Source organism: Aquarana catesbeiana, linkage group LG02, assembly GCF_042186555.1.
Source record: "Aquarana catesbeiana isolate 2022-GZ linkage group LG02, ASM4218655v1, whole genome shotgun sequence".
NCBI classification, from domain to species: Eukaryota; Metazoa; Chordata; class Amphibia; order Anura; family Ranidae; genus Aquarana; species Aquarana catesbeiana.
The window spans coordinates 143,106,915-143,134,548 of NC_133325.1; the positions used below are offsets into that span (position 1 = coordinate 143,106,915).

General features: G+C 44.2%; 1 protein-coding gene across 1 annotated transcript in view; it reads left to right on the forward strand.

Moving 5' to 3' along the window:
• The window catches only part of CSAD (cysteine sulfinic acid decarboxylase), a 90,554-nt gene that overhangs the window by 50,795 nt on the left and 12,125 nt on the right, over positions 1–27,634 (forward strand). Inside the window, exons 6-12 of the mRNA XM_073613560.1 lie at positions 18,938–19,017; positions 20,542–20,596; positions 20,846–20,962; positions 21,884–21,948; positions 22,553–22,634; positions 23,529–23,728; positions 25,189–25,240. Of these exons, the coding sequence (XP_073469661.1) occupies positions 18,938–19,017; positions 20,542–20,596; positions 20,846–20,962; positions 21,884–21,948; positions 22,553–22,634; positions 23,529–23,728; positions 25,189–25,240 (651 nt within the window). The remainder of the gene's footprint in view (positions 1–18,937; positions 19,018–20,541; positions 20,597–20,845; positions 20,963–21,883; positions 21,949–22,552; positions 22,635–23,528; positions 23,729–25,188; positions 25,241–27,634) is intronic.

Here is a 27,634-nt window from a genome sequence, read left to right on the forward strand (position 1 = left end):
TAGGCTTTGTCTTGTGTTGTGTCTTGCAGTGAACATGGATATGCTATTGAAAGACAATGACTTCATGTCACTATTCATTGATATGTTAAGGGAGCTGCCATGTCTGTGGGAGATTAACCACCCACATTACAAGAACCAAGCAAAGAGGAAGGCAGCACTGGAGCAATTGTGTAAAATTGTGAAGCAGGTGATCCCCACGGCAGAGATCACCTATTTGAAGATCTTAATTGGTGGCCTGAGGAGCACATATGTAAGGGAGTGCCAGAAAGTCCTGGATTCACAGAGATCCAGAGCAGCAGATGACATCTATGTCCCCAGGATGTGGTACTACGACAGGCTGCATTTTCTGGCAGGCCAGACTGAACCCACGTCATCCCTCTCCAGTCTTCCTTCCACGCTTCCTTCCCCCCCAGCTGAGGCTTCTGACGCCCAACCTGGGCCTTCCAGGCAACAACATGTGGAGGAGCCCAGCTTGAGCCAGGTATAGCATTCCTCGAAATATTTCTGCTTGTCCAATCAATGATGTTAACTAGATGTTAGTTGGGAGTACTAATTTAGGATTGTGATTGATGAAGCAAAAACTAAAACCGTGTCCCTTTTTCATACACAGGGAAGTCTCAGCCAGGAGGCTGATCTGCAGGTCCCTCCACAACCCCTGGAAAGAGAAAGTGGCAGGAGGAGGAGTGCCCTAGAGGAGGCTGCCATAGGCCTCTTTTGGAGGGCTACAGAGGTCCTGGGAGCACCACACACCATGGAGGAGGACATTGCTGCCATCATTGCCTCAAAAATGCAGAGGATGGAGAAGGGACAACAACTCATGTGTGAGTCGCTCATATTGGAGGCTCTTAACAAAGGTATGAGGGGCCAAATTACAGCTCAGACACACCTTTGCGAACTCACAGATGGTCCTCCTCCTCCTCCTGCAGGTCCTCCTCCTCCCTCTCCTCCCTCTCCTCCAGGTCCTCCCAGTCCTCCTCCAGGTCCTACTCCTCCTCCTGCCACATCTCCAAGAGCACAGCCACAGCCCGGAAGGAAGCATGGAAGGAAGACCAGAAAGTGAGGACCCTGGATCCAGTCTGGTCGGCCAAAAGATGCAGCCTCTTGTGGTACCACAGCCTGGGGACACAGATGTCATCTGCTGCTTTCCGGATCTCTGCGAATTCTGGACCAGACTGCCCTCCCTTACATATGGACTCCTTAGGCCACCAATTTTGATGTTCAAGAATTGATGTCTGCCGTGGGGGTCCCAGACTTCGCTAATTTCTCCTGTTGATCCAGTGTTGCCTCCCACTTTGTTTGGTACTGAGACCTTAATAAAGGAATTTTGGTTTGAATTATACTTGCCTATGTGTGTTTAACTTCAAAAAGGACAGTTTGTTTGTGAGGATTCAGGTACATTTCAAATATACAATGTGAAATGAACAAGGGACACCAACAACAAACAATCTCCTTGAGATTAAATAATAAAAGATATCAATGGTGTTGTGGTAACTTGACACACAAAACACACACAAAAATAGTCTGGAGTAAAAATAAAAATTACATTGAACAAAGATCAGCCTTGGAAAAAATACAAACATAAAATCTAAAACAAAAATGGCTTAAAATACCAAAAAAAAAAAAACATTATGTCAGATGTGACAAATAACAATATATTCAGGGAAACCCAATAAAAAAACAAAAAAAAAAGTTTGTGAGAAGTGTGTGTGAATATGAGCAGCAAAACTACTTAATTCTTCTCACATTATAAAGAATAAGAGAGTGCGCTGTATTAAACCATTTTTGACATTGCAGCGTAACGAAAGTGCTGTATCCATTGCGAACGCTAAGTTTACCAGAACGAGCTGTTCCGTGTCGGAATTTCTTCTGAGCATGCGTGGCACTTTGTGCGTCGGAACAGGCCACACATGGTCGGAATTGACACGATCGGATTTTGTTGTCGGAAAATGTTATCTCCTGCTCTCAAACTTTGTGTGTTGGAAAATCCGATGGAAAATGTCCGATGGAGCCCACACATGGTCGGAAATTTCCGACAACACGCTCCGATCGGACATTTTCCAACGGAAAATCCGACCGTGTGTACGGGGCATGACAGTGGGTAAGTCACCCTGCTGTCAGAATACAATAGCTCAGCGGGGAGAATTCCACCATCCACATCGAGTGTGTGGTGGGGGAAATTGAGTCAATTGCTTTTGTTCAACCTGTTGATGACTTAATAAGCTAAAGAAAAAGGCGAACCAAGCATGGAATAGGAAAATACGCAAGGGTAATAGTCATCTGTTTAACATCTGTTCTAAGTGTCCTTATGTCAGAAACCATGAATCAGACAGAGACACAAGTACAGTTAAATCACACTTGTTTAATAATAAAAGTAAATAGAACAAATGTAGTCAAAACATAGCCAAAGTTCGGTAACCGGAATGGATAGTCAGACAAGACAAAGTCGGGGAGCCAAGGATCAGTGTAGTGGAACAGCAAGCAGGATCTGGAGTCAGAAGGAATGTCAGCCAAGCAAGTTTTTTAACAGGAACGCAGGAGATAGTCTCTGCAATTTTGACCAAGGCGAAGGCAGAGATCATCTGGGCTGGACGGCTTAAGCAGGCAGGACTGACAAGCAGGATATCAACAGGTGAGTCACTGTGGAGAGATAGGAGCTGGCAATTAGCTGACAGCTGAGTGGCCAACTCAAAGGAGGAAGGGCTGAGCCCAGCCCTGACACCTTATAACACATAGTTTTGGTAAATCTAAAGGAGAATGTACACAGATTGTACAATCAGACTGCACAGTCTATGGCCAATGGTTGGACATGCAGACAAGCTCCTAAACACTGACTGTCATCTCATGGGATTTTTCATGTTTAGGCCTACGGTGTGAGGTATGGGAAATGCACTGCAGATACCTCTGGCTTACCATTGTGTGGGGGGGTGCAGCGTGGTGTGGCGGCAGTAAACACCCAGAGTCCAGATGTCCAGTAACAGAACTGTATTGTAAATTATTGTAAAATATTGTAAACCAGTACAACTACCCAGCAGGAAGTCAACCCAGCTGGGTGCACTCACAGTATGTTGCAACGAACAATGAAGCAGCAGGTCTTGGATGCACCCTCAGTATCTGCCTTGAGGGATGAAGTGTGGCCTGGCCAGTCTATGCCTAAATGAGGAGGTTTCCAGGAAGGATAACATGTCCCACTTCCTTCCTTACTCGTCTGGAACCTCTAACTACCGTTAATCCTGTCCCTGAAAACGGGTGACCTGTCCCTAAACTCCCCATATGGGAAATGCGTGCCAAGCCTGCAGAGTCTTAAATAGACTCTGTCTGATCCAAGATAGCTGCCAAAGTCAAGAGGGGCAGCATCCAACTGGATCACTTCCCCAGTAACCCAGGAACCATAGAGGAACCATGTCTTGATATCCTCTACCTCTGCAATGCTGCTGTGATTCAGCGCCACCTGCAGTGGAGAAAATAGACTGCACCTGGAAACCACCAGTGATCAGTCAAGCTTATGTTGTAAAGGTACGTGTTTTGTTAAGGGTTGTAAAGGTTCGTGTTTTTTCACCTTAATGTATCCTATGCCGAGATGCCGAAATACTCCGAGTTGAATGTGCCGTCACTGCTTCCGGAGGAGCCAGGCCCTTTGTTTTATAAACCCATTGAATAGCCTGAGCGATCCATCTCACTGATGCCCGCATTCCTTTGTTCTTCCCATGGAGGAGGACGAAGAGGAATTCCGTTTGACGAAAGGGAACCGTGGCTTCCAGATGTTGCTTTAGCAATACCCCACATCAAGGGGATGGACGTCCAGATTATCCGCAGATCTGAAGGAACTCTGTGGGGCCCAGAGTTCTGTGGGAAGCACAATCTCTTGATTTTTGTGAAAAATGGTGGTCACTTTAGGATTCGACCCTAACATGGGAATCAGTACCACCAGTACCAATTCTGGAAAGAAAGTCAAAAAAGGCTCTTTCGAACCTAGGCCACTGATTTCAGATACTCTTTTTGCTGAAGTGACAGCCATTAAAAATATGGTTTTGAGTGTAAGTTCTCTAATCAAGAGTGGTTTGTCAGGCATTGATCTGAGCTGGGAAAGGAACTCTAGAACAAGAGGGAGAACCCACTTAGGGAACCTTGGCTTCTTCTGGGGCCTGAGTCTGATGGCCCCCTTGAAGAATTAGGGGATGAGGGAGTGCTTGGCCCAAGTTACTCCTGTGAATGCCGACATTGCCGACACCTGCACCCGGAGGGAGCTGACCGATAGAGTGCTCTGGGTGGCAGGGGAACTGGGTCCCGATACCTGAGGAGTGTCAAGAGAGGAAACCAAGGACCGTTGGGCCAGAAAGGGATTATTGCTACTACTTCCACCTTCTCTGTTCTGAGTCTCTGTAGAAACTGGAGAATCGCAGGCACTGGAGGAAAGGCATAAGCCCTGTGGAACCTCCATTGATCCGTGAGGGCATCTATCCTGTAGGCCTAGGGGTCTCGGAACCTCGAGTAGTACTTTGCCAAATTGTTGTTGCATGGAGAGGCGAAGAGGTCGACTTCTGTTGACACCCCCAGGGTCAAGAGCCACTTGAACACCTCTTTGTGGAGAGCCCACTCGTTGTTCATCTGTACTTAGGAAAGAAAATCTGCCTGAACATTCTGGATCCCGGGTATGTAGACTGCTGAAATATTGGAAAGCTCTTCTAAGCCCAGCTCACGGTTGGCTCTACCTCCCGTAGCAGGGACCCACTGCAGGTTCCACCCTGTTTCCTTATGTAGGCCACCACGGTTGTGTTGTCCAACCTGAGCATCACAGAAGCTTTCTTCTTCAGATGATGAAAGGCTAGTAGCACTTGGAATGCGGCCCAGAGTTCCAGAATGTTAGACACTGTGCCCCGAGAAGGGGAGTTCTGCCCTGTGCCACTTCCGCCAGGCAATGAGCACCCCAGCCCTTGTTGCTGGTGTCTGATGTTATAGTGACCCATGTGAAGGGAATGATCGAGTGACAAATTTTCCCATTGTAGCCACCAAATGAGGGACGTCCTCATAACCGGAGTAAGATGGATGCGCTGGTTCTTGCTGTCTGACCTCCATTGTTGTAATAAAACCTTTCTGGAAAGGCCGCATCTGCCACTGTGCCCACTTCACCATGGGAATTGTGGCCGCCATGGTGCCGATCACCTTCAGGCACTGGAGGGCAGGAACATGGGACGAAGCGAGCGCCAGGCGAATTCCGTCTCGAACCATGGAAATCTTCTCTTTGGGAAGGGAGATGGTGCCCTTCACTGTGTCGAAGTGAGCACTGTGAAAAACAAGGGACTGTGAAGGCTCCAGGTGATTCTTCTCTAGATTCAGAAGCCACCAAAAATCTTGAAGGGTGGAGATGACCAGGCCTCTGTGCTCTAGAAGTTTATTCTTGTCTTGTGCCAGGAGAAGGAGATTGTCCAAATAGTGATGAAGACAAATCCCCTTGACCCGCAACAGAGCCACGACAGTCAACAAGACCTTGGAGAAAACACGAGGAGATGTCGTTAGTCCAAATGGGAAACAGGTGAACTGTAAGTGCAGCTGACCTATAGCAAACCGTAGAAACTGTTCAAAAAATGCTGCTACCGGAACATGGAAATAAGCGTCCTTTAGATCGATAGACACTAACCAGTCTCCCACTTGGACCGACTGCTGGATCGTATACGGAGACTCCATCTTGAATTTTTCCTTTTTGATGAAGCGGTTGAGATGATTTAAATCTGACCGGCCTCCACGTGCAGTTCATCTTCTGGATCATGAACAGCGGGGGAATACATGCCTTGGACTTGCTCGCCGTCCGGAACAGGGATAGCTGTGGCTTGTTCCAAAAAACAGTTTACGTAAGCTAATAGTGTCTGCTTTTTTCCTCCTGAGGGAGGAAGAGATGTAGGGATTAATCTGAGCCTGGGAGCCCTGCTGAAGATCCAAGTATGGCCTGATGAGATGGTTCTTACAGTGCAAAAGTCCTGGATTGAGGTCGCCCCGACATGCTGGAAGTGGAGAAGACGAGCCCCAACCTGGCCTACCTGAGCGGGCCCAATCTCAAAAAGACTTCAGATTCCCGGCTGTTGGAGGAACCGTATTTTGCAAGTTTCTTGAACGACGACTGCCTGGCTTTCCAGGATCTCGTAGATTTCCAGCCAGGCCTGTAGCTGCGTGCCTCTCTGGCCTGATCAACATTTTGTTTGCTTGGAAAGGCCCATCTCTGGTTCTGTAAGCGCCAATCTTGGGGGAGGAACAACGACTTGCCAACCGTGGCCTGGGATATGGCGCTATCTAGTTTGTTGCCAAAGAGGGAGGGACCCTCAAAGGAGATCCGACACCAAGCCTGCTTGGAAGCAGGATCAGCCAGCCATGGCCGGAGCCATAGGGCACGCTTGGTGGTAACCGCCGACAACATATCCCGAGCCACTAGACAAGTGACGTCAATGGAAGCCTTCCCCAGGAAGGCGGAAGCCAGTCTGAAGTAAAATCCGAAGGATGGTGCTGCGCTCTAATGCCCCCCGTACACACGGTCGGACTTTGTTTGGACATTCCGACAACAAAATCCTATGTTGGCTCAAACTTGTCTTGCATACACACGGTCACACAAAGTTGTCGAAAATCCGATCGTTCTAAACGCGGTGACGTAAAACACGTATGTCAGGACTATAAACGGGGCAGTGGCCAATAGCTTTCATCTCTTTATTTATTCTGAGCATGCGTGGCACTTTGTCCGTCGGATTTGTGTACACACAATCGAAATTTCCGACAACGGATTTTGTTGTCGGAAAATTTTATATCCTGCTCTCAAACTTTGTGTGTCGGAAAATCCGATGGAAAATGTGTGATGGAACCTACACACGGTCAGAATTTCCGACAACAAGGTCCTATCACACATTTTCCATCGGAAAATCCGACCATGTGTACGGGGCAGAAGTGATAAATTACTGTGAAGTGCTAAGTAACTACTTATAAAGTGCTAATGTTCAACTTCATAGATAATAGACTCCAAAAAACACAATATAAACTGATATTGAACAATCTAAAGTGCAGAGTGCTCAAAAATACATGAGTGAAGAACTTCCAATATACAATAAAGTGCAAATAATACAAAGAAATAATATCCAAAACGATGCTGTTCCAAATAGGATAAAGTGCTAGTGCCAAACCAAAGGAATAAAGTCCAAAGTGGGCATAAGTCTTTCAGACGAATGCTGGTGAATTAGTGCAGAAAAAATATAGAGTGCTGGATTCCAACTAACACTCTGTGTGAGTGTGATGATGTGAAATAGGTGATTTCTTCAGTGCAATCACACCTAAGTGTGCAATGGCTCCTTACTTTACCGCTGTAAGGTAACAGTGTAAAAGTGGCCAGTGGCAATTTGGAAACCTGGGATCCTCCAGTAGGTCACCCTAAGGATTTCTTAAAGATGGCAGTATCTATGGAACCTGGTGTCCTAGTGGATGCTTCTCATTAGAGTATATTTCCTTAATATGGGTCAAATGATGGTGAAAATCCTCCCAGATGGGCACATCAGTTGTATGGAGAAAGAGAACAGGGGACCCAAATTGTGAAGTATATAAAAGCTGGGTATTTATTCTAATTACAGCCAAGATTGGTACTTGCATAAAAGCAGATATGTCAAACTAAAACAAAAAGAGCAGCGAGCTTGTGGCCTGACGTCAATTTCGGTGCCCGTCTATTCCGACGCGTATCGTTGCGATCACGTGACTTCATCAGGGAATCAAGCCGGTCTGAGCTCCTGGATAGGCGAGCTCCTGGCCACTTCACTGGAGATACCTCTGAGAGTCTCATTGACATTGTCCATCCAGACTTCTATGGCTTTGGATACTGCGGCTAAGGCTGGCTTGCAGGCCATGCCTGCAGTTAGGTAAATCTGTTTTAGGTCAGAATCGATCTGCCTTTCTAAGGGATCGATCCTTGAAGGAGACTGTGTCCTCCATAGGAAGGGTCACATATCTGACCAGCCTCATCAATGCTGCATCCACCGAAGGTGCTGACTCCAGGTGCTTGACCTGTTCCTCCTTAAAGGGATAAAGTTTTAGAATTTTAGGCAGCATAGAGCTCTTCTTCTCCACCTTGCTCCATTCGTCGTAGATGATTTCACCCAACTCGGTGAGAAAGGGAAAAAACTGACGCTCCTTACTGGGCTTCTCTCACCGCTTTCACCAGGGAGGGAACTAGGGCGTACTGGAACTCCATCCCAGGGTCTTCCATGTCTGACTCGTTGTCTGACTGTGGATTGGCGGCTTGGCTGGGAAGATTCCCATACATCATGTACTTGCCCCTCCCCCATTAGTGAGCATACTGGTTCTGGCGGGGGGGGTACACAAGACTGATGGGACTCCAGTTAGGACCTGGAAGGGCTGAAAAGGAACGACAAAGAGAGAGAGAGAATCACAAACATGAGAATCAGTGCTGCTGTACCCCTTACACCCTTTCCCCCTAGCAGCAATACCAAGGGGAATAGCCCAGCACACAATACCTGTTGTGAGAGGGCTGGCCACCAGGGGGCAATGAGGCGTCCATGATCCACAAGGAGCAGGAGACTGCAGGGAGAAACAGCACAGCCAGCACCAAGGCAGGCTACCCGTGCCCTTACAGAGTATATGCCTACCTGGGAAACCTGGACCAGAAGCCTGGGGAAGTAGCCGCATAAGCCTGCAAGCATTCCCGAGGCTTGCAGGCTTCCACAGGCTTTTAAAAAAACGGCACATCGTGACGTCACCGCCAGCACCGGGTCAGAGCATTCCTGTGCATGCGCGAACCAAGCCTCGTTCTCATTCCATGTTCGCTCATGCACAGAGCGGACGCAGGGATGACCCGGAAGAGAGAGAGCGGCGGCTGGAACGCAGGCAAACCAACTGCCATGCCCAGGGACGCTGACACCAAGGAAAGAAGGAAAAACTAAAAGACACTGCTTAGACAAGGTACACATATAATATACAAAAACTGCTGCCAAAAAAAGGATGATATAATCTCACCACTTCTCTCCCACGATCATGCCAGGCTGTAAAAAGTAGATATTTGCCAGCACACAATGGATCGACACAAAGTAGTGTCCAAACTGATTATTTATTGCATGATCACAACACAAGGAGAGTGCAACGTTTCGGGGTCACTTAGGATCCCTTCGTCAGTGTACACACACGCCGGACTTGTAGAGGATAGAGGCCGCCCGCTAACAGCTGGGCTGACTGGCCAGTAGGGTTTCCACATCATCCCTTTAATCCAGGACACATATTAATTACACAGGTTCTGAGGCTGATTTAATGTAGATAAGGCACCAAGTGAGCTTAATTACCACTTAATCAATTCAGCCCCGAAGGCTTTTACCCCCTTCCTGACCAGAGCATTTTTTGCGATTCGGCACTGCGTCGCTTTAACTGACAATTGCGCAGTCGTGCAACGTTGTACCCAAACAAAATTGACGTCCTTTTTTTCCCACAAATAGAGCTTTCTTTTAGTGGTATTTGATCACCTCTGCGGTTTTTATATTTTGCGCTATAAACAAAAAAAGAGCGACAATTTTTAAAAAACGCAATTTTTTTTTTTTACTTTTTGCTATAATAAATATCCCTCAAAAATATATAAAAAAACTAATTTTTTCCTCAGTTTAGGCCGATATGTATTCTTCTACACATTTTTGGTAAAAAAAAAAAAATCGCAATAAGCGTATATTGAGGGGGCAGGGAAGGGGTTAAGTGTGTCCTAGAGAGTGATTCTAACTGTTAGGGGGCTGGGCTTTAACTTATAGGACAGTGATCACTGCTCTCGATGACAGAGAGCTGTGATCTCTGTCCTGTCACTAGGCAGAATGGGGAAATGCTTTGTTTACAAAAGCATCTCCCCGTTCTTCCTCTCCGTGACACAATCGCAGGCACCCGGCAGACATCGAGTCTGCAGGACCCGCGGTCACGGAGACCACAGCGGGCGCGACACCACTTCTTAAAGGGGATGTACCTGTATACCCTTTTACCAGCGCCATTCTGCCGCCGTATATCAGCGTGCGCTGGTTGGCAAGCAGTTAATCAGCCACAGAACCTGTGTAACTAATGTGTGTCCTGGAATAAATGGAGGACGTGGCAACCCTACTGGCCAGTGCGCGCTTCCCTGCCAACGGCCAGGCTATCAACTCTTCAGCGCTACTCTACCCATACGCTCCATAGCCTGCTAACAGCTAGGACTTATCGGAGGGATGCGACTCCTCTGGTCGTTTGGCCAGTCCCGATCGCAGGGAAAGATGTCTTCAGGTAGGAGAACCACGACTTGATCCTATGGAGGAGTACAAAAAAGTAACACGGCCCTTGGCACGGAGCAAAGATTTATGGGAGACGGGCCCTATAGGGTAGTTATGGAGGCAGGGCTAACCCCACACGTAGGCTGCCATGGAGTCTGTCAGGAAAATACATTTCAGTGCTTTTTATTGTGTTTCTATATGCAGCCAGCAGGAAGAGCCCTTAGCTCAGCTTCATATATTTTTGACTTATTCTTTACCCACTGTTGAAAAAAAACTTTTTTTAGAGAAATCGGTATCTCAAGGTGAAAGTTATACTCACAAATGAATTAATCAAATCAGTGACTTATTCCAGTATACCTGATTGTAATGATTTAAAGGGGTGTCCGTGTACTTTTGGTCAACGTCTGTAATTAAATATATATAAATACAGGGTATACAGATTTAGTTTTATATTTTCAATATTTTTAATATCTGGTAGTAACATAAATATCACTGGAACAAAGCCAATTCTCAGGTTGTCAGCATAGTGCAACATAGGCAAATAAGCTATGAACAAATAAGATAATAATAATAATAATAATTCAACATTATATGAAAGAAGCATACATAAGACACAAAATAGTCTCAGGTTAACCTCCGAGGGTTAAATGTACTATCCATCATTATCAAAAAAAAAAAAAAAAAAAAAAAAAAACATAGTCCTGAGCGATAATGGAACCGAATAATCACTTCTTATTGCAGATTTAGTTTTAAAATGCATATAAACTTCAAAAAGAAATAAATTAAATTGACTACAATTAGAAAAGCTGAATTTCTGGATATCTTTTGCTATTCCTGGCAGTAGAAACAATGTTTGCATCTTCTACTTTCAGCTATGTAAGATGATGATATTTGTCCAATGAAAGCACTCAGTGTTCTGATTATTTGACAATCATAATATTAATACTTGATAAGGATAAAAGTTTTTTGGCTACAAGATAGATAAGCTGCATCTGCTGTTTTTTTCTTTTTGACAAAGGATCACTTATGCCACCTAGTGGAAGTTTTGGTAGCTGTTTCAAAGAATATCACCATTATGCCACTTTAACCACTAATAAAAAGAAGAAGGGAAAGCAATCATAATGCAAGTATTTCCTAGGAATCCAGCAGACATTCCTGCATGCTAGCTTATTCTTGAAAAGGAACTCCACCCTACCTATCAAAAATGAAATTTTATATCTCGAACATTTGTCCCTGTAAAAAAAGGAAAAAAATATACTTAAAGTGGTTCTAAAGGCTCAAGGTTTTTTTTTACCTTCATGCATTCTATGCTCCCGCTCCCTCGTCACAGCATTTGATTGACAGCAGTGGAAGCCAATGGCTGCCGCTGCTATCAATCTTTCCAGTGAGGAGGGAGACAGAGCCACTGCTCTAGTGTACGTCGCTGGAATGGATCGGGCTCAGGTCAGAATAAAGGGGGCTGGGGGGCTCCTGAAGTGCAGAAGGTTTTTTTTTTAACTTAAAGGGATTGTAAACTCTGGAGGTTTTTCATCTTAATGCATTCTATTCTCATCTTATTCATTCTATTCATTCTCTAGTGCAGCTGCCCCCCAGAGCCCCCCTTTTACTTACCTGACGTAGATCATTCCATCAACTGGGACGAGCACAGCAACTCCAGCTGCTGTCTCGGGTCCTCATTGGATAGATTGATAATGGCGCAGCCATTGGCTCCCGCTGCTGTCAATCAAATCGGGGACGAGTCCTGCTGTCTGTGTCAATGGACGCACAGTTGTCCCCTTGGAATGCGGGTCTCTGAGGGGGCACTCGATGCGGGGAGGAGCAAGGAACGCCGCTGGGGGACCCCAGAAGAGAGGGATCAGGGCCACTCTGTGCAAAACCCTTGCACAGGGGAGGTAAGTATAATATGTTTATTTACAAAAAAAAATAAGTAAATAACCTTTAGGCTACTTTCACACTGAAGGCGTTTTACAAGCATTTGTGCACTAAAAATAGCACCTAAAAAGCGCCTGTAAACTGCCTCGTCTGCGGTTGCAGGACAGGAAAAAAAGTCCTGCAAGCAGCATTGTTGGGGCAGTGCGGGAGCGGTGTATAGACCGTTCTTAAACTGCCCCTGTCATTGAAATCAATGGGCAGCGCTGCCGAAGCACCTGCAAAGCGCCTGCAAAACGCTTTGGCGGCGGTGCTTTGTGGGCGCTTTTAACCCTTTATTCGGTCGCTAGCGGGGGTTAAAAGCGCCCGACTAGAGGCCAAAAAGTGCTGCTATAACAGGGGTAAAGTGCCACTAAAACTAGTACCGCTTTACCGCAAACGTGTGAAAGTAGCCTTACAATCCCTTTAATGCATTAAAGCGGAGTTCCACCCAAAAGTGGAACTTCAGCTCATTTGTCTCCTCTCCCCCTCCGGTGCCACAATTGGCACCCTTTGGGGAGGAGGGGGGGACTGTTCCCACTTCCGGGAGTCCGTGGTGTGGCTCGTGACAGCACCGCAGGGCTCCCTCCTCCTCCTCTCTCTGTCGCTGGGCCAGTAGGAGAGAGGTGCAGGTCTTGCGCATGCACAGTAGGGTTCCCGGCGTGAAGCCATAAGGCTACACTGCTTGTTGCCCTTACCGGCAATGGCAGCAGTAGCACCCGACAGCTGGTGGAAACATCAGCTGCGGTGCCGACATCGCTGGACTCCAGGACAGGTAAGTGTCCTATTGATAAAAGCCAGCAGATGCAGTATGTGTAGTTAGTTGCTGGCTTTTAATTTTTTTTTTTTTTTTAGTTTTTAGAACCACTTTAATCTTCCCACACACATGCACACTCCTTTTGCTGAAAAGGTCAGTATTATCTATGTCAAACATTTTTCTTTGCCCATATATAAGATTAAAGCACAGAAGGTTTTTTTGAAGCTTAAAGGGGTTCCTCCTTAACCACTTCAATACCAGGTGCTTTCGCCCCTTCCTGCCCAGGACAATTTTGAGCTTTCAGCGCTGTCGCACTTTGACTTTGAATGACAATTGCGCGGTCATCCAACACTGTACCCAAACTAAATTTTTACCATTTTCTTCCCACAAATAGTGTTTTCTTTTGGTGGTATTTGATCACCTCTGTGGTTTTTATTTTTTGCCTAACAAACTAAAAAAGACCGACATTTTTGGAAAAAAAATGGTTTTTCTTTGTTTCTGTTATAAAATTTTGTTTTCTGGGCACTGATGAGGCAGCACTGATGGGCACTGATTAGTTGGCACTCATGGGAACTGATGAGGAGGCACTAATATGTAGAATTGATGGGCACTGATAGGCGACACTGATATGCAGCACTGATGGGCACCGATAGGTGGCACTGATATGCAGAACTGATGGGCACTGACAGGCGCACTGATGGGCACTGACAGGCGCACTGATGGGCACTGACAGGCGCACCGATGGGCACTGACAGGCGGCACTGATTGGCACTGATAGGCGGCACTGATTGGCACTGACAGGTGGCATTGATGGACACTAATAGATGGCACTGATGGGCAGCACTGATCGGGCAGGTACTGACAGGTGTTGGGCACTGATTGGCACTGTGATGGACACTGGCACTATGGTGGGCACTGATTTGCACTGTGGTGGGCACTGATTGGCACTTTATTGGACACTGGCAGGGGGTTATGATGGTGCACTGACTGGGCACCGATTGGCAGCTTATGGGTACATTTGATGGGGGCTGTGCTGATAATCAGTGTGCTGATTATCAGCACAGACCCCCTCTCTGACAGGGAGAGCCGTCGATCGGCACTTCCTGGTTCACGCGATGATCAGCTGTGATTGGTCACAGCTGATCACGTGGTAAGAAGCCTCTGTCAGCCTCTATCATGATCGGAGATGCGGCGTGTCAGACTGATCGCCGCGCGCCCACATGTTATCCTGCTGGACGTCATATGACACCCAGTCAGGATAACAGAAGCACTTCACGGATGTCAATCTGTTATAGACCGAGCGGGAAGTGGTTAAAACAAGCACACACAATACATTAAAGTGGTAATACAACTGATAATCAAATATTTATTATATTGCAACTTACCAATTCTTAGATGTGATAGTTGCATTAGTTTTCATTTTTAGGCTTTCTTTTATCACTTGGTGCTATGACCAGTAAGTCTGTCACTTTTCAAAAGAACAAGCTCTCTTGCAGATATAACAGTTACATGGATGAGACAAACCATTTACCATGACCACATTTTTTTTTTTTAGTATTTATATAAAACCTTTATCCCAAAAAGAAAAAAACTATTGATGTAACTGGTTATAAAATGTGAGCTGGAGTATGACTTAAATTTGTTTTAGGCCTCATGTACACTGCTGACATTTAAGAGCAGTTGGGCGGTTTTTTCAGCTGCCCCTGAACTCTCTGTTATCTTATCAGCACATGTACACAGGATCGTTTATAGTCATTTCTAGGCAGTTGAGTTTAGAAGCATTTTTTGGAAAGCAAAAAAATGCGTTGGGGACGGATGTTTAGAGGCATTTGAAACTCCAAATGCCTGTAACAGCTTGTAAACGCGTGTAAACGCGTTACTATTGTTTAGCCGTGTTTCAATTACAGGCGTATTTAATTGGAGATACACTTGTGACTATTTGCAATGCAAAAAACGCTTCTAAACGCAAACGAGGCTAAATGCACCATGTAAACGTGGCACAACGGACATTTTTGAACGTCGGTTACTAGCTGTCAAGTTGAATTGTTCAGGAGAGGTTAGCGTATCTAAATCTGCTAGTCCATCTAACACTTCCCTCCCCCAGACTAACAATGCTGCTGTCCAAAGGTGCCCCCCTAGATAGCAAGGATAATGCCACAAATTTATGGCAGTGTTGAATTTTAAGTCTAATAACTTGCTACACATTTTCACTGGCAGGTTGTAAACTTGTAGAGCACTTGAAGCACAAGTTCTAGCTGACATTTTTCCAATTTGTAGCAAATTTGCGTGGCAAGTTTTTAGCAAGAGCAAAGTTGCAATGGTGAGTCTACAGCAAGAGCTCTGCAAGTCTACAGCATGAAAATTCAGCCACAGCGACCCCTGTGGTGACATGACTATTGCACAACATAACTGAACCAGATCTTGCCCCAGACTTGCAAAATGTTTGCAAAGAAAGTTGATCTGGAGTCATGCAATGTGGACTTGCTGCAATTATGCAACAAACTTGTAAAGCCTGGCAAGTCTAGCTATAGCTTAGCAAGTCATTTTCAAACTTGCAGAACAATTGCTTGCTATTGGGGCCTGTGCTCCTTCATCTAGAGCGGGGGGCACTCTAATACAGGAGGTGTGTTACTGGCCAGATCAGAGGGAAAATCCTATAAAAAGAAAACAAATGCAACCACCACATCTAATGTTAGACAAACTGCAATATAGTAAATCTTTGGTTTTGGGTTTAATACTGCTTTAAGTATATGTTGCTGAAATTGCCTAAAATGACTTTAATGCCAAACTGACTGTGTTTTCCATAAACATGTGCAAACTGTTTACTGAATATGACCAGCTCTGTTTGCTGGCAGTAAAAGTACCATTCTAGAGTACACCAACTTGCTGTGAACTGGAATTTCTCCACCCTCTCCAGTACAATGGCTTGGATTGTAGAAGTTAACATAGCCGCTCCCAAAGGAGCATTAAACCAGATCACATATGCATTGCAATAACCTACTCAACAATGAACTTACTTCTCTACATAGAAATATGGTGCTTTTACAATCACAGGATTTTATGTATTCTTCTGACTGAAACAAAATCAAATCAATGTAAAATGTTATCCATAGAAGGAACGAATGTGCTGAGAATACTATTCATTTTTACAAAATAAGTGGAAATGAATTAGTAGTGAATACTGTGACTATATTTTTAGGCAATGTTACTTTTAGAAGTTAGTTTTGTCCTTTAAAGTACTGGTTAAGGCTCAGTCACACAGATTCAATGAAAATAAATACATTATTGTGTGATTTAACATGTACTGCCATTTGATTACAACTTTTTGCATTCTTTTAAGTTCTTCATTCAATTGACTTGAAATACAATACTGCAGCGCGCAAGGATATCTTTAAAACACACTGCAATACAATGTTGGGCCACATTGATAGGAGTGCATTTGTTAGGTACAATACAGTTGCCAGTATTAGAAAATCGCATCTGTGTGAAATTGCATCTCTTTTTTACAAGCGCTAAAGCTATCATAGAGATACTATTCTCTGCAGATCTCACAAATTACCTGTGTATATACAGTAAAATCAAGCAATGTACTATATATACATTATTTTGGTTTTTAAAATTGGGTGGGGAAAATAATAATTTGATCCCCTGCAGATTTTTTAATTTTTGCCCGCTTACAAAGGAAAAGTCTGTAATTGTTATCATAGGTGTATTTTAAATGATAGAGACAGAATATCAACCAAAAATCCAGAAAAAAAACACATAAAACAAATGCTATACATTGAGTTGCAGTTCAGTAAGAAAATAAGTATTTGATCCCCTACCAATCAACAATAATTCTGCCTCCCACAGACTGGCTACAATATGTGCTCATGTGGTACACAGATTAGTCCTGTCAATTTTTTTTTTAATCAGAAAAATGTTTTATTGTGTCACAAGGTCAGTTATACAATAAAAATTACACAAAAGAAGATGCCATTGGCATATACAGTAAAAGCCATATCATATACAAAGGATGGTACAAGATTCAAAAAGCTAAGATATTCAATTTCCTTAACAACAGAGAACATTTTTAGCAACCGTACCACTGCTTGGATCTTATAACCGTACTTGCCCATGGTGAGTGGACAACTGAGTGGCTGACACAATCATGGTTAAATAAGCAAAGGTGACGTAGGTGAACCAACCACCCTCCAACAGAAAGGTAAACAAACCAAAAGTGCTACTGTAACAGTGACCCTAGGATCTTCCATGGTTGTCTCTACTAGCCATCCAGTGAAATGGCAGAATGGGAGACTTAGAACCAGGGCTTTTTTTCAGGGGGAACTTGGTGGAACTCAGTTTCACCATCTCTGGCTCAGACCCTTTGGTGCCTGCTCACCACAATCACTTGTAAACACAGAAGTCTGGTTTCTGTGTTTACAAGTGACAGCTTTGCACTCTGTGTGTAATGCAATCCTGGTATTTAATGCCCCTTTAGGACCCTCCTACTGTTTGTGAAATTTGACTGACCACACCCACTATTTGATGTGATTTGGAGGGTGTGTGTTGGGGGAGGGGTTTTGTGAGGCCGTGGTTAAGTTCCAGCACCTATTGTTTGAGAAAAAGAGCCCTGCTTAGAACCATTCTCAAATCCATAATCAAGCCAAAGGCCTATAAATTGTGAACTATGGTGATAACCAATAGCCATAATTTCAGAGGCATTAAGAGACTATATCTGAAGTAGTCGACCCAGGACTAGTTGGGAAGGTGCTAATCCCAGAGTGTCTAGCCATGGCTGCCATGTTTTATAGAATTTAATGACAGCGTTTCTGTGTTGATACGTTAACTTTTCTTTAATGAGAATGGTATTTCGTCATTGGAGCATGCGATGATAACCATAAACGAGCTATCTGCTTGCGAGCAATATTCAGTAATCCAAGTACTGCTATGTTATTTGGAGTAAAAAGTCCCTCATCAACCGTGCCTAGCAAGCAAGTCACTGGATGTAACTGAATAGTGGTTTGATAAACAGAGAATATAATATCAGTCACATCTTTCCAATATCTGAAAAGTTTTGGGCATCGCCACAGCAAATGTATGAGGTCCCCGTTAGCTCCTTTGCATTTGGAGCACAAAGGGGACTCCCTCCTATGCCATCTTTGAAGCAACACCCGAGTGCTGTGAGATCTATGCAAGATGAATAGCTGAGAAAGTCTGTATGAAGTGGAGACAGAGATGATAGGTATAGACTGCAAACATAATTCCCAGTCGTCACTTCCAATCTCACCCACATCTTGTTCCCACCTATGTCTACGTGGCAGTCTAACTGAATCCTGTGTCCTTGAGGAGAGAGTAAGGTATATTTGTGAAATCATGTCCTTTTTATTCTGTGTGGCAAGTATATCACTTATTAAAGGATGTTCTGTGTGTTTTAACCTTGACTGTCAAACCTGATACTGTAAAGCATGTTGAAGTTGGAGATATCTATAGAACTTTTGGCAGCTCAAACTCACCCTGTAGGTCCATGAAGGACTTTAGAATGGCCTGACTGTATAGTTGGGAAATGCAGTGAATACCCATGGTCTCCCAGAACTGAAACCCCTTCAATATACATAGTTCTGTATAGCAGGGATTGCGCCACAATGGAGTGTGTGCCATGAAGCCTGTCATACCAAAACTATGTTTGATAAATTCCCATAGCCTTGTTAGCAAAAGTATGTTGGGCATCGACGTAGAGTACTGAGGTAGGCCGGACTCAAGATGAGAAGCAGCAGGGAAATTTGGTATGTTAGAAAATAGTAAATTATGGATTGGATCTGCAAGGTCTACCTTCCCCCAACCGCCTAGGTGTTGAAGCTGTGAAGCCAGGAAGTAAAGTCTGATGTTGGGCACTGCCAGTCCACCCTGATTCTTATTGTATTGCAATGTGCTTGCTTCAATGTTAACATTTATACTAGGGTAAAGTTTCTTAATTTGTAGCTTTGTGATTTGAAAACTTTAAAATAAACCTTCTATACATAACCTGATCTCATTTCTACAGAGTCATTACTCCATCCAGAAGGGTGCAGCATTCCTCGGAATTGGGACTGAAAATGTTATTATTGTGAAGACAGACAGCAGGTAACCATGAATACCAATAAAAATTCATAAAGGAACTGGTTCTTTATATGTTTGCTGTTTCAGTCATGGTTTTACTAAATGATTACTTATTTGTAAATGTAATTTTTTATATTTCTTTATTTATAATCATACCTCCTGCCCAAGGCCATAGCTATGTGTGACAGTCCCATAGAAAAATGACCATGGAACCCCTATCGCTTTATCATCAAGATACTTCCTCTAATGATATAGAATATTAATTGTTTCATAGGAATTGCATAGAGATGCTCAGTCATGGAGCACAGTCATGTTAGAACAGGAAGAGGCCATCCCCAAACTGTTCCCACAAAGTTGGGAGCATGAAATTGTTCAAAATGTCTTGGTATGCTGACGCCTTAGAGTGATTGTAAAGGTTTGTTTTTTGTTTTTTTTTAAATAACAAACATGTTATACTTACCTGCTCTGCACAAGGGTTTTGCACAGAGCGGCCCGATCCTCCTTTTATGGGGTCCCCGGCGGCGCTCCTTGCTCCTCCTCTTTCGGCGAGTGCCCCATGGAGAGACGATTTCCATGGGGGCACCTGTGCGGGCGTGCGCCCAAGTCCTGGTGCTGTGTCCATTGACACAGATGGCAGGACTCGGCCCCGCCCCATGTCCCTGGATTTGATTGACAGCAGCAGGAGCCAATGGCTCCTGCTGCTATCAATCTATTCAATGAGGACCTGAGAGAGCAGCTGAAGCGGCTGGGCTTGTGTTTGTCGCTGGAACGATGCGGTTCAGGTAAGGAAAAGGGGGGCTCTGGGGACAACTGCAACACAGAAGGTTTTTTACCTTAATGCATATGCAGACTTTACAACTCCTTTAAAAGTTCCCTTCACTGGAACTAAGGAGCCAATCCTAACCCCTGAAAGACAACCCCACACCATAACCCCCCCTCCACCAAATGATTTGGACCAGTGCACAAAGCAAGGTCTATAAAGACATGGATGAGCAAGTTTGGGGTGGAGGAACTTGACTGGCCTGCACAGATTCCTGACTTCAACCCGATAGAACACCTTTAGGATGAATTAGAGCGGAGACTGCGAGCCAGGCCTTCTCATCAAACAGTGCTTGACCTCACAAATGCGCTTTTGGATGAATGATCAAACATTCCCATAGACACACTCCTAAACCTTGTGGATAGCCATCCCAGAAAAACTGAAGCAGTTATAGCTGCAAAGTGTGGGCCAACCTAATATTGAACCTAACGGACTAATACTGGGATGCCATTAAAGTTCATGTCTGTGCGTGTAAAGGCAGGAGTCCCAATACTTTTAATAATATATTGTAGATACCTTTTCAGGGTTTTTTTTCCCCCTTTTATTGGTTGAACTAGATGGACTTGGTCTTTTTTCAACCAGACTAACTATGTAATTATGTATTCACTGACAGAAAGATAAACAGACAGATACAATAATCATTGTAGTAAGTGTAATGTTCCTCATTTAAAAAGTATATGCAATGTTTTTTCCACGATCTATATTACATTTGCCATTTTTAAATACAGAGGGAAAATGGAACCAGAAGACCTTGAGCACAAAATACGAGAGGCAAAATCAATGGTAATATGTAGATCAGGAGATCGGCCATGTGGAAACATTACTACATTCCATTGACTGAACTATCTCCCAATCCAACTACATTATCTTCTTCCCCTGATTCCCACCAGAGTCAGGCTTATCCTACATACACCTACTGTACATATGAACTGTCATGTGGAAGCATTATAACACTCTCTCTCTCTCTCTTCTCCCCCCCCTCCCCCGCTAAAATTATGTAATCACCGAGATTGCATCATTTTTTTGTTGTAGGGTTCTGTCCCTTTCCTTGTTAGTACAACTTGTGGGACAACTGTTTTAGGAGCTTTTGATCCCCTCCCAGACATCGCAGAAGTCTGTGAGCAACATGGTCTCTGGTTACATGTTGATGTAAGTTTACCTACATGTGCATTGTAAAATGTGATTGAACTGTTTTGTCTATTTGTAAAGTGAACATGTCACAAACCTGTGCAATTCTACAGTGTGCATATGAGGAAAAATGCACAAACAACAGTTGCTACATGTCAAAATGATCAGCAAATTCAGAGACATAGGCAGCTAAAGTTAGACTTGTTGTCGGACTTGTTGTCAGACTTGTTGTCGGAAATTCCGAGCGTGTGTACACAATTCCGACGCACAAAGTTCTATGCATGCTCAGAATCAAGCAGAAGAGCCGCACTGGCTATTGAACTTCATTTTTCTCGGCTTGTCGTATGTGTTGTATGTCACCGCGTTCTTGACGTTCAAAATTTCCGACAACATTTGTGTGACCGTGTGTATGCAAGAAAAGTTTGAGCCAACATCCTTCGGAAAAAAATCCACGGTTTTGTGCTTAACACAAAAATCCTAACATTAGCACTCTAGCAACGCCAGGGATGCTACATAAGTTAGGTTTCTTAAAACACAATTAACTCTGTATGTGTAGTTACTTCAATTGGGTCAACATATAACTTCAGTAGCTATTGATGGATTTTTTTTTTCAATTGTAGCTACAGTTTTCATTTAGAAAGTAATCATCTCTGAATCATCTGAACATGGAATGCAAAACCCTTAAGTTTCATTTTGTTAGAGAAATGTAATGGAACTTACAACTAGTATTTTAACGTTGTCAAAGTGGCAGCTCAGCAGTTATGCAGATGATAGTTGTTTTCAACAGACCACAAATTATAGTCTAGGGTGGTGGTGGGGAAAGAGCTTCTTATTTACTGACCATTTAATTCTGTTTAATGGTTAATTGTATCCATTCTATGGTGTTGAGTAAATAACTTATTCAGTTATTAAAGTTCTGATAAATGTATTACAATCCAACAGGCTGCCTGGGGAGGCAGTGCCCTTTTATCCAACCGCCATAGGCAACTGCTGAACGGAATTGAAAGGTAAAAGCTAAAGGTAAAACCTTTTTATTAAACAAATGGATGGACTGTACAAAAACTGCTTATGGAGCGTCCCAAAAGGAACTCTTGCAAAGAAGTCTTTGCAAATAGGCAACATGTTTATATAGTTAAATAAATTCGGTTTGCAAAATGTCTGGTATTTTAGGGTCACAGGCATTGGGAGGCCTGTAAGCTTGACCAGGGCAATGTCACTGTGGAGCCTTTACAAAGTGCCAATAACAGGTTGCTGATAGCATTGGGTACTAGTGAGTTATGTTTGTATGTGGTTTATGTGTTTTTGTGGTTATTATTTTCTAATACTACTCTACAGATTATCATTTTAACTCATCTGACCTATAGATAGATGGAATTTGTCCATCATGACTTACTGTGCCTGTCATCACATATCATTGTATCATTGGCTACAGCTGGTGACATTACATCAAGCCTATGGTACTTGGACTCTTTGCACATTTGTTGAAGACAATACAATCATGAGGAATACCTTCTTTGAATGGATTGCTTAAACCCAGATAACTTTTAATATAATAATGGTAGTGATTTTACTTTAAATGCTTTCTGTTTAAGATGTTTTACTTTGTTACAGAGCCAATTCTGTGACCTGGAATCCTCATAAACTGCTAGGGGCTGGTTTGCAGTGTTCTGCCTTTCTCCTCCGAGACACAACGGTAAGTTATCAGAAGAGAACATCACTTCTTTATTTTTGGCCCCATATGTCCAACTTGTGGCCCATGGGCCGCATGCGGGACATAACAACTATGACTGAGGCCCAACACAAAATCATAAACTTAATTAAAAATGTTGATTTTTTTCAGAATTTTTTTGTAAAAATTAGTTTACACCTAAAGTGTTAAAAATAACAAACATGTTCTCAGGTGCCTCTTCAGTGCTCCTGGCTCCTCCCTTCTGTTGTGTGCACTGCCCCCACAGCAAGCAGCTTGCTATGGGGGTACCCAAGCCGAGCCACAGTTCCCTGTGCCCATTCAGACATGGAGCCACGGCCCGGCCCCGCCCCCTTTCTCGCCTCATTGGCTGACTGATCCAAATGGAAGTGGGAGCCTGACCTGTCAACAGTAGAGGGAGAATAGAAATGGCGGTACTTCCGTTTTTAACTGAAGTTCTACTTTAAGTCGGGTGGAAATAAATAGCTATGAAGAATTTTTTAGAATAATAGTGATTGCGTAGACAGGGCACAATATATATGTGTGTATATTGTGCCCTGTATACTATATAAATATATATATATATATATATATATATATATATATATATATATATATATATATATATATATATATATATATATATATATATATATATATATATATAAAAAAATATGGGATACCTATTTGTTTATATACTGTAGGTTACCACTTTATTGTAATGAATGCATGTTCATCTATGACAAAGCAGAATATGTACAGGTACCATATGCTCAATAAACCATACTAAATAATTTGATAACCATATTTACTATTTTTCCCCCTGCAAATTGTACACATTACCTTTAAGAAGATAAGTCAGCCTTAATATAAAAAGAAAGTTTCTTTTTTTTTCTGCAGGGGTTACTGGAGAGATGCCATGCAGCCAATGCCACCTATTTGTTCCAAACTGACAAGTTTTACAGCCTGAAATTTGACACTGGAGATAAGTCAATTCAATGTGGCCGCAGAGTGGACTGCCTGAAGCTCTGGCTGATGTGGAAGGCACTTGGGACCAAGGGACTTGAGAAACGGGTGGATACGATCCTGGAGAATGCCAGGTAAAAATGACCTTAGAGAAAAGCTATAACATTTTTATCCCAAAACTGATTATTAAAGTGACTGTAAAGGTTTGATTTATTTTCTATTAGAATAACAAACATGTCATACTTACCTGCTCTGTGCAATGGTTTTGCACAGAGCAGCCCCATTCCTCCTCTTCAGGTCCCCCATCATTGCTTCTAGCTTCTTTTCTCTCACTAAGTGCTTCCACAGAAATCCGCTTGCTGTGGGAGCACTCATGCATGCTCGCCCTCGAACCCTGCTCTGTGTGTCTATAAGACACACAGAGTGGGGCTCGGCCCACGCCAACCACTCCCTGACGCTGGCTCTGATTGACAACAGCAGGAGCCAGTGGCTTCCTCTGCTGTATCTGAGCAAATGAGGAGCAAGAGAACCTAGAGAGCCTTGGCTCTCATGCACATCTCTGGATCAAGATCGAGCTTGTGTAAGTATTTTGGTGGGGCTGGGGGGAAGATGCATGTAGAAGGTTTTTTACCTTACCCAGATGTCTGATCAGAAGCTAGGTCTTCCTATAAATGCGTGGCTGAGAGCGGGAGCCAGTCACTCCTGCCCCCTCCCCAGCCTGGTGCTGCAGTGAAAGCTGGAGGGGCAGAGTCAGTCACCCCACTCTGATGAGAGCAGATTGAGAACTAAGCGATTAGCCGTCATGTGATTGCTCAGTTCTCAGGCTTAGAGCCAGCAGAGAACAGCTGCAGTAGCAGACCGATGCTGCAGTATGGAGGTATGGATGCTTGTGTTTTTTACAAACTTCACCTTCAAATTATTCCAAGACTAAAATGATGAACCTGAGGTAAAAAAAACTTGAACCGGCTAAGATGGAATCAATGCTTAAACTTTTTTTTTTGTAGTTGCATTTCTCTTTATTTAATTTTGGAAACAATGTTAACAAGCAGCAGGATAAACACAATACAGAGTACCTTAGCAGGTATTAATAAAGTTTAAGGCTAGCAATACACATCAGTTTTTTTGATCAGTCAGTAGGCTGATCAAAAATACTGAACTGATTCCCGCATCCACACATTAAAGGTGGATGGGGGAATACTCCCCTCCACATTATTGTCAATTGACCCATAAATGTGGAGGTGAAGAAGTTTCCCTTCACAGTGGGCACCTAATAGCAAATCTCAAGTCATTGGGAGACCTCCCACAGTGCCCCCAGCCTCCAACAGTGCCCCAAAGAACCCCCAGCCTTCCACATTGCCTCCCATCCCATCTCGTCTCATGTGCAGAATCTCAAGTATTCTTATGTGCAGAATCGGGATATCATCAAAAAACAAAAATGCTCTGGAACTTAAGGGGGTTTAGGGAGAAGAAGGCCAATTGGTCAATTGGTAATACACACAGCCTTCTCTTACACTGAAAAGGTATATCATTAATTCTTTGTAATAAATATCCAGAACATTAGCCCATACCTCACGTGGTCTATCTTGGGTTTCAGATACTTAGCAGAGGAAATAAAACGGAGGGAGGGATTCATTCTGCTGATGGAGGTATGTTTGGTATAGGTTTTATTTCACATGTTACATAATGTAAAGCAGGTGTATAATAATTCATGGAGGTCTGATCAGAAAATTTTCTGCCAGCAGAAGTCCTAATCGCATGTTTGTGCAAAGACTCGGGTCCTTCACATCACAGCCCTGTTCTTCTTATATCACATTCCCCTACTTACATCAATGTCAGTCCCCCTTAACATCAGTATCCTCTGCTCCCCCTTCACAGCACTCCCCCATAGTAGTGTCCTTTGCCCTCCTTCATATCACACACCCCCACCCCCACGGTGGTGTCCTCCGCCTATCTTCACATCACCCCCCCATAGTGGTGTCATCTGCCCCCCCTTACATCATCCCCCCACAGTGGTGTCATCTGCCCCCCCTTACATCATCCCCCACAGTGGTGTCCTCTGCCCCCCTTCACAGCACCCCCCTCCCATAGCAGTGTCCTATGCCCCTCCCTTTGCATCACAGCCCTTCACGGCTCTGTCCCCCATTCATGCCAGAGCCCCCACAGTTATGCCCCCATTCACATGACGGCTCCCTGCAGCTCTACCCACCCATTAACACTACAGCTCCCCACAGCTCTGGCCTCCTATTGATAATGCAGCCCCCTGCAGTTCTGGCCCCCATTCACATTACAGCCCCCCGCATCTCTGCCCAAAATTCACATCACAGCCCCCGCACCTCTGCTCTCCAATTCACATTGCAGCCACCACCCCCACCCCCACCCTGCAGTACTATGCTTCTATTTACATTGCAGCCCCCTGCAGCTCCGCCCCTTCACTCTTCTACTTTACTCAGGTGCAGAGAGCAGGAAGCAGGACAGCTCTGGAAGGAGGGCAGGAGCAAGAGCTGCTGGAGTTAACTTTTTAAAGGAGAAGTACAGCCAAAGCTCATTTGGCTTTACTTCTCCTGTGGATCACAGGAGTGCAGTTCGTTCTGTACACCTGTGACCTGTTTTCAGCAGACAGTGGGCTTGAGTCCGCTGTCTGCTGACGTCACAGAGCCGGTCTAGGTTCGGGCAAAATAGTGACAATGGAGTCAGGATCTGCCCCCATGCCTGGACCGGTTTTCTATCTACCCGCTACCCATCAGAAAGCTGCTACCGGCTTACTGCGCGATGCGCAGCCGAAGTGACGTTGCCTCGCAGCCTTCTTGGTACACCCGCACTCGTCCCCAGTAAGCCTGGATTTAGAAATCGGCAAGCAGACATCCTAATACACCCACCGGAGTCTTGCTTTTCACAGTTATTTTTAAAAGTAAACTCAGCTAATATAGTGAAATGCAGTATTTAGAAGTCCATAACACTGTTTTGATGTTGAATTTTATAAACAGCGGCGTTCGGTCACATCAGCAAATCTATGAGATCAGCGGGCTTGTCGCTGCTTTTAAAATTCAACATCTAAACAGTGTTACTGACTTCTAAATACTGCATTTCACTATATAAGTGGAGTTTACTGGTAAAAAATAACTGAAAATCAAGACTCCAGTGGGTGTATAAAAATGTCCGCTTGCCGACTTCTAACTCTAAGCTTACTGTGGATGAGTGCGGGTGTATCAAGATGGCCGCGAGGCAACGTCACTTCCGTTGCGCATCGCACATGCGCAGTAGGCTGGGTAGCGGCTTTCTGATAGGTAGCGGCTATTTGATAGAACAGAAGCACCCAGCTCAGCCTCTCAGTGAGCCACTGAGACCCTGGGCTGGCTGCTCTCTCCACAGCCCAGCGTTCCAGTGAGCGTGGGGGGGCAGAGCAGAGAGCTGTGAGAACAGAGCGATCGGCGGTGTTAGATTGTTCAGTTCTCAGTCTTAGGGGACAGGTGCAGCATCAGACCGATGCTGCATCCACCTAGGTAAGTATGATTATAAAATAAAAAACATTCCCATACTTCTCTTTTACCTCCAGCAGCTCCTACTCCCACCCTCCATCCAAAGCTCCTGTGCCTCCCATGAGCAGTCTAGAACTCCCTTTCCGCTCTGCTGTGATAATGACAGCAGTAGCGGTGGATGAGGTGAAGAACTGGCTCCTAAATTGGTCCAGATGGGACAGTGACTCAGTCCTGATCCGGTCCAGACAACGGTCCACCATTTAGGCTCCGTTCACATCTAGGCGTTGCTATTTTACAGGCGTTTTTTGGGCATTTTTTTCGGCTGTTTTTTTCGGGAGGTTTTGCAGAGTTTTGCAGCGTTTTTGTACAGGCGTTTTCAAGGTTAAAAAGTCATCAATGTAAAAGCAGTAAAACGCCTGTAATCTGGCAAAAAAAGAAGCTAACTTTTTTGAGCGATGGGCGTTTTGCTTCAGGCAACAGAACTCTCAGATGTGAACATGGGCCATTAAAATTAATGAGATTTGTCTTGTTGGGCGTTTCTAGAACTGAGGCTTAGAGCAGAAA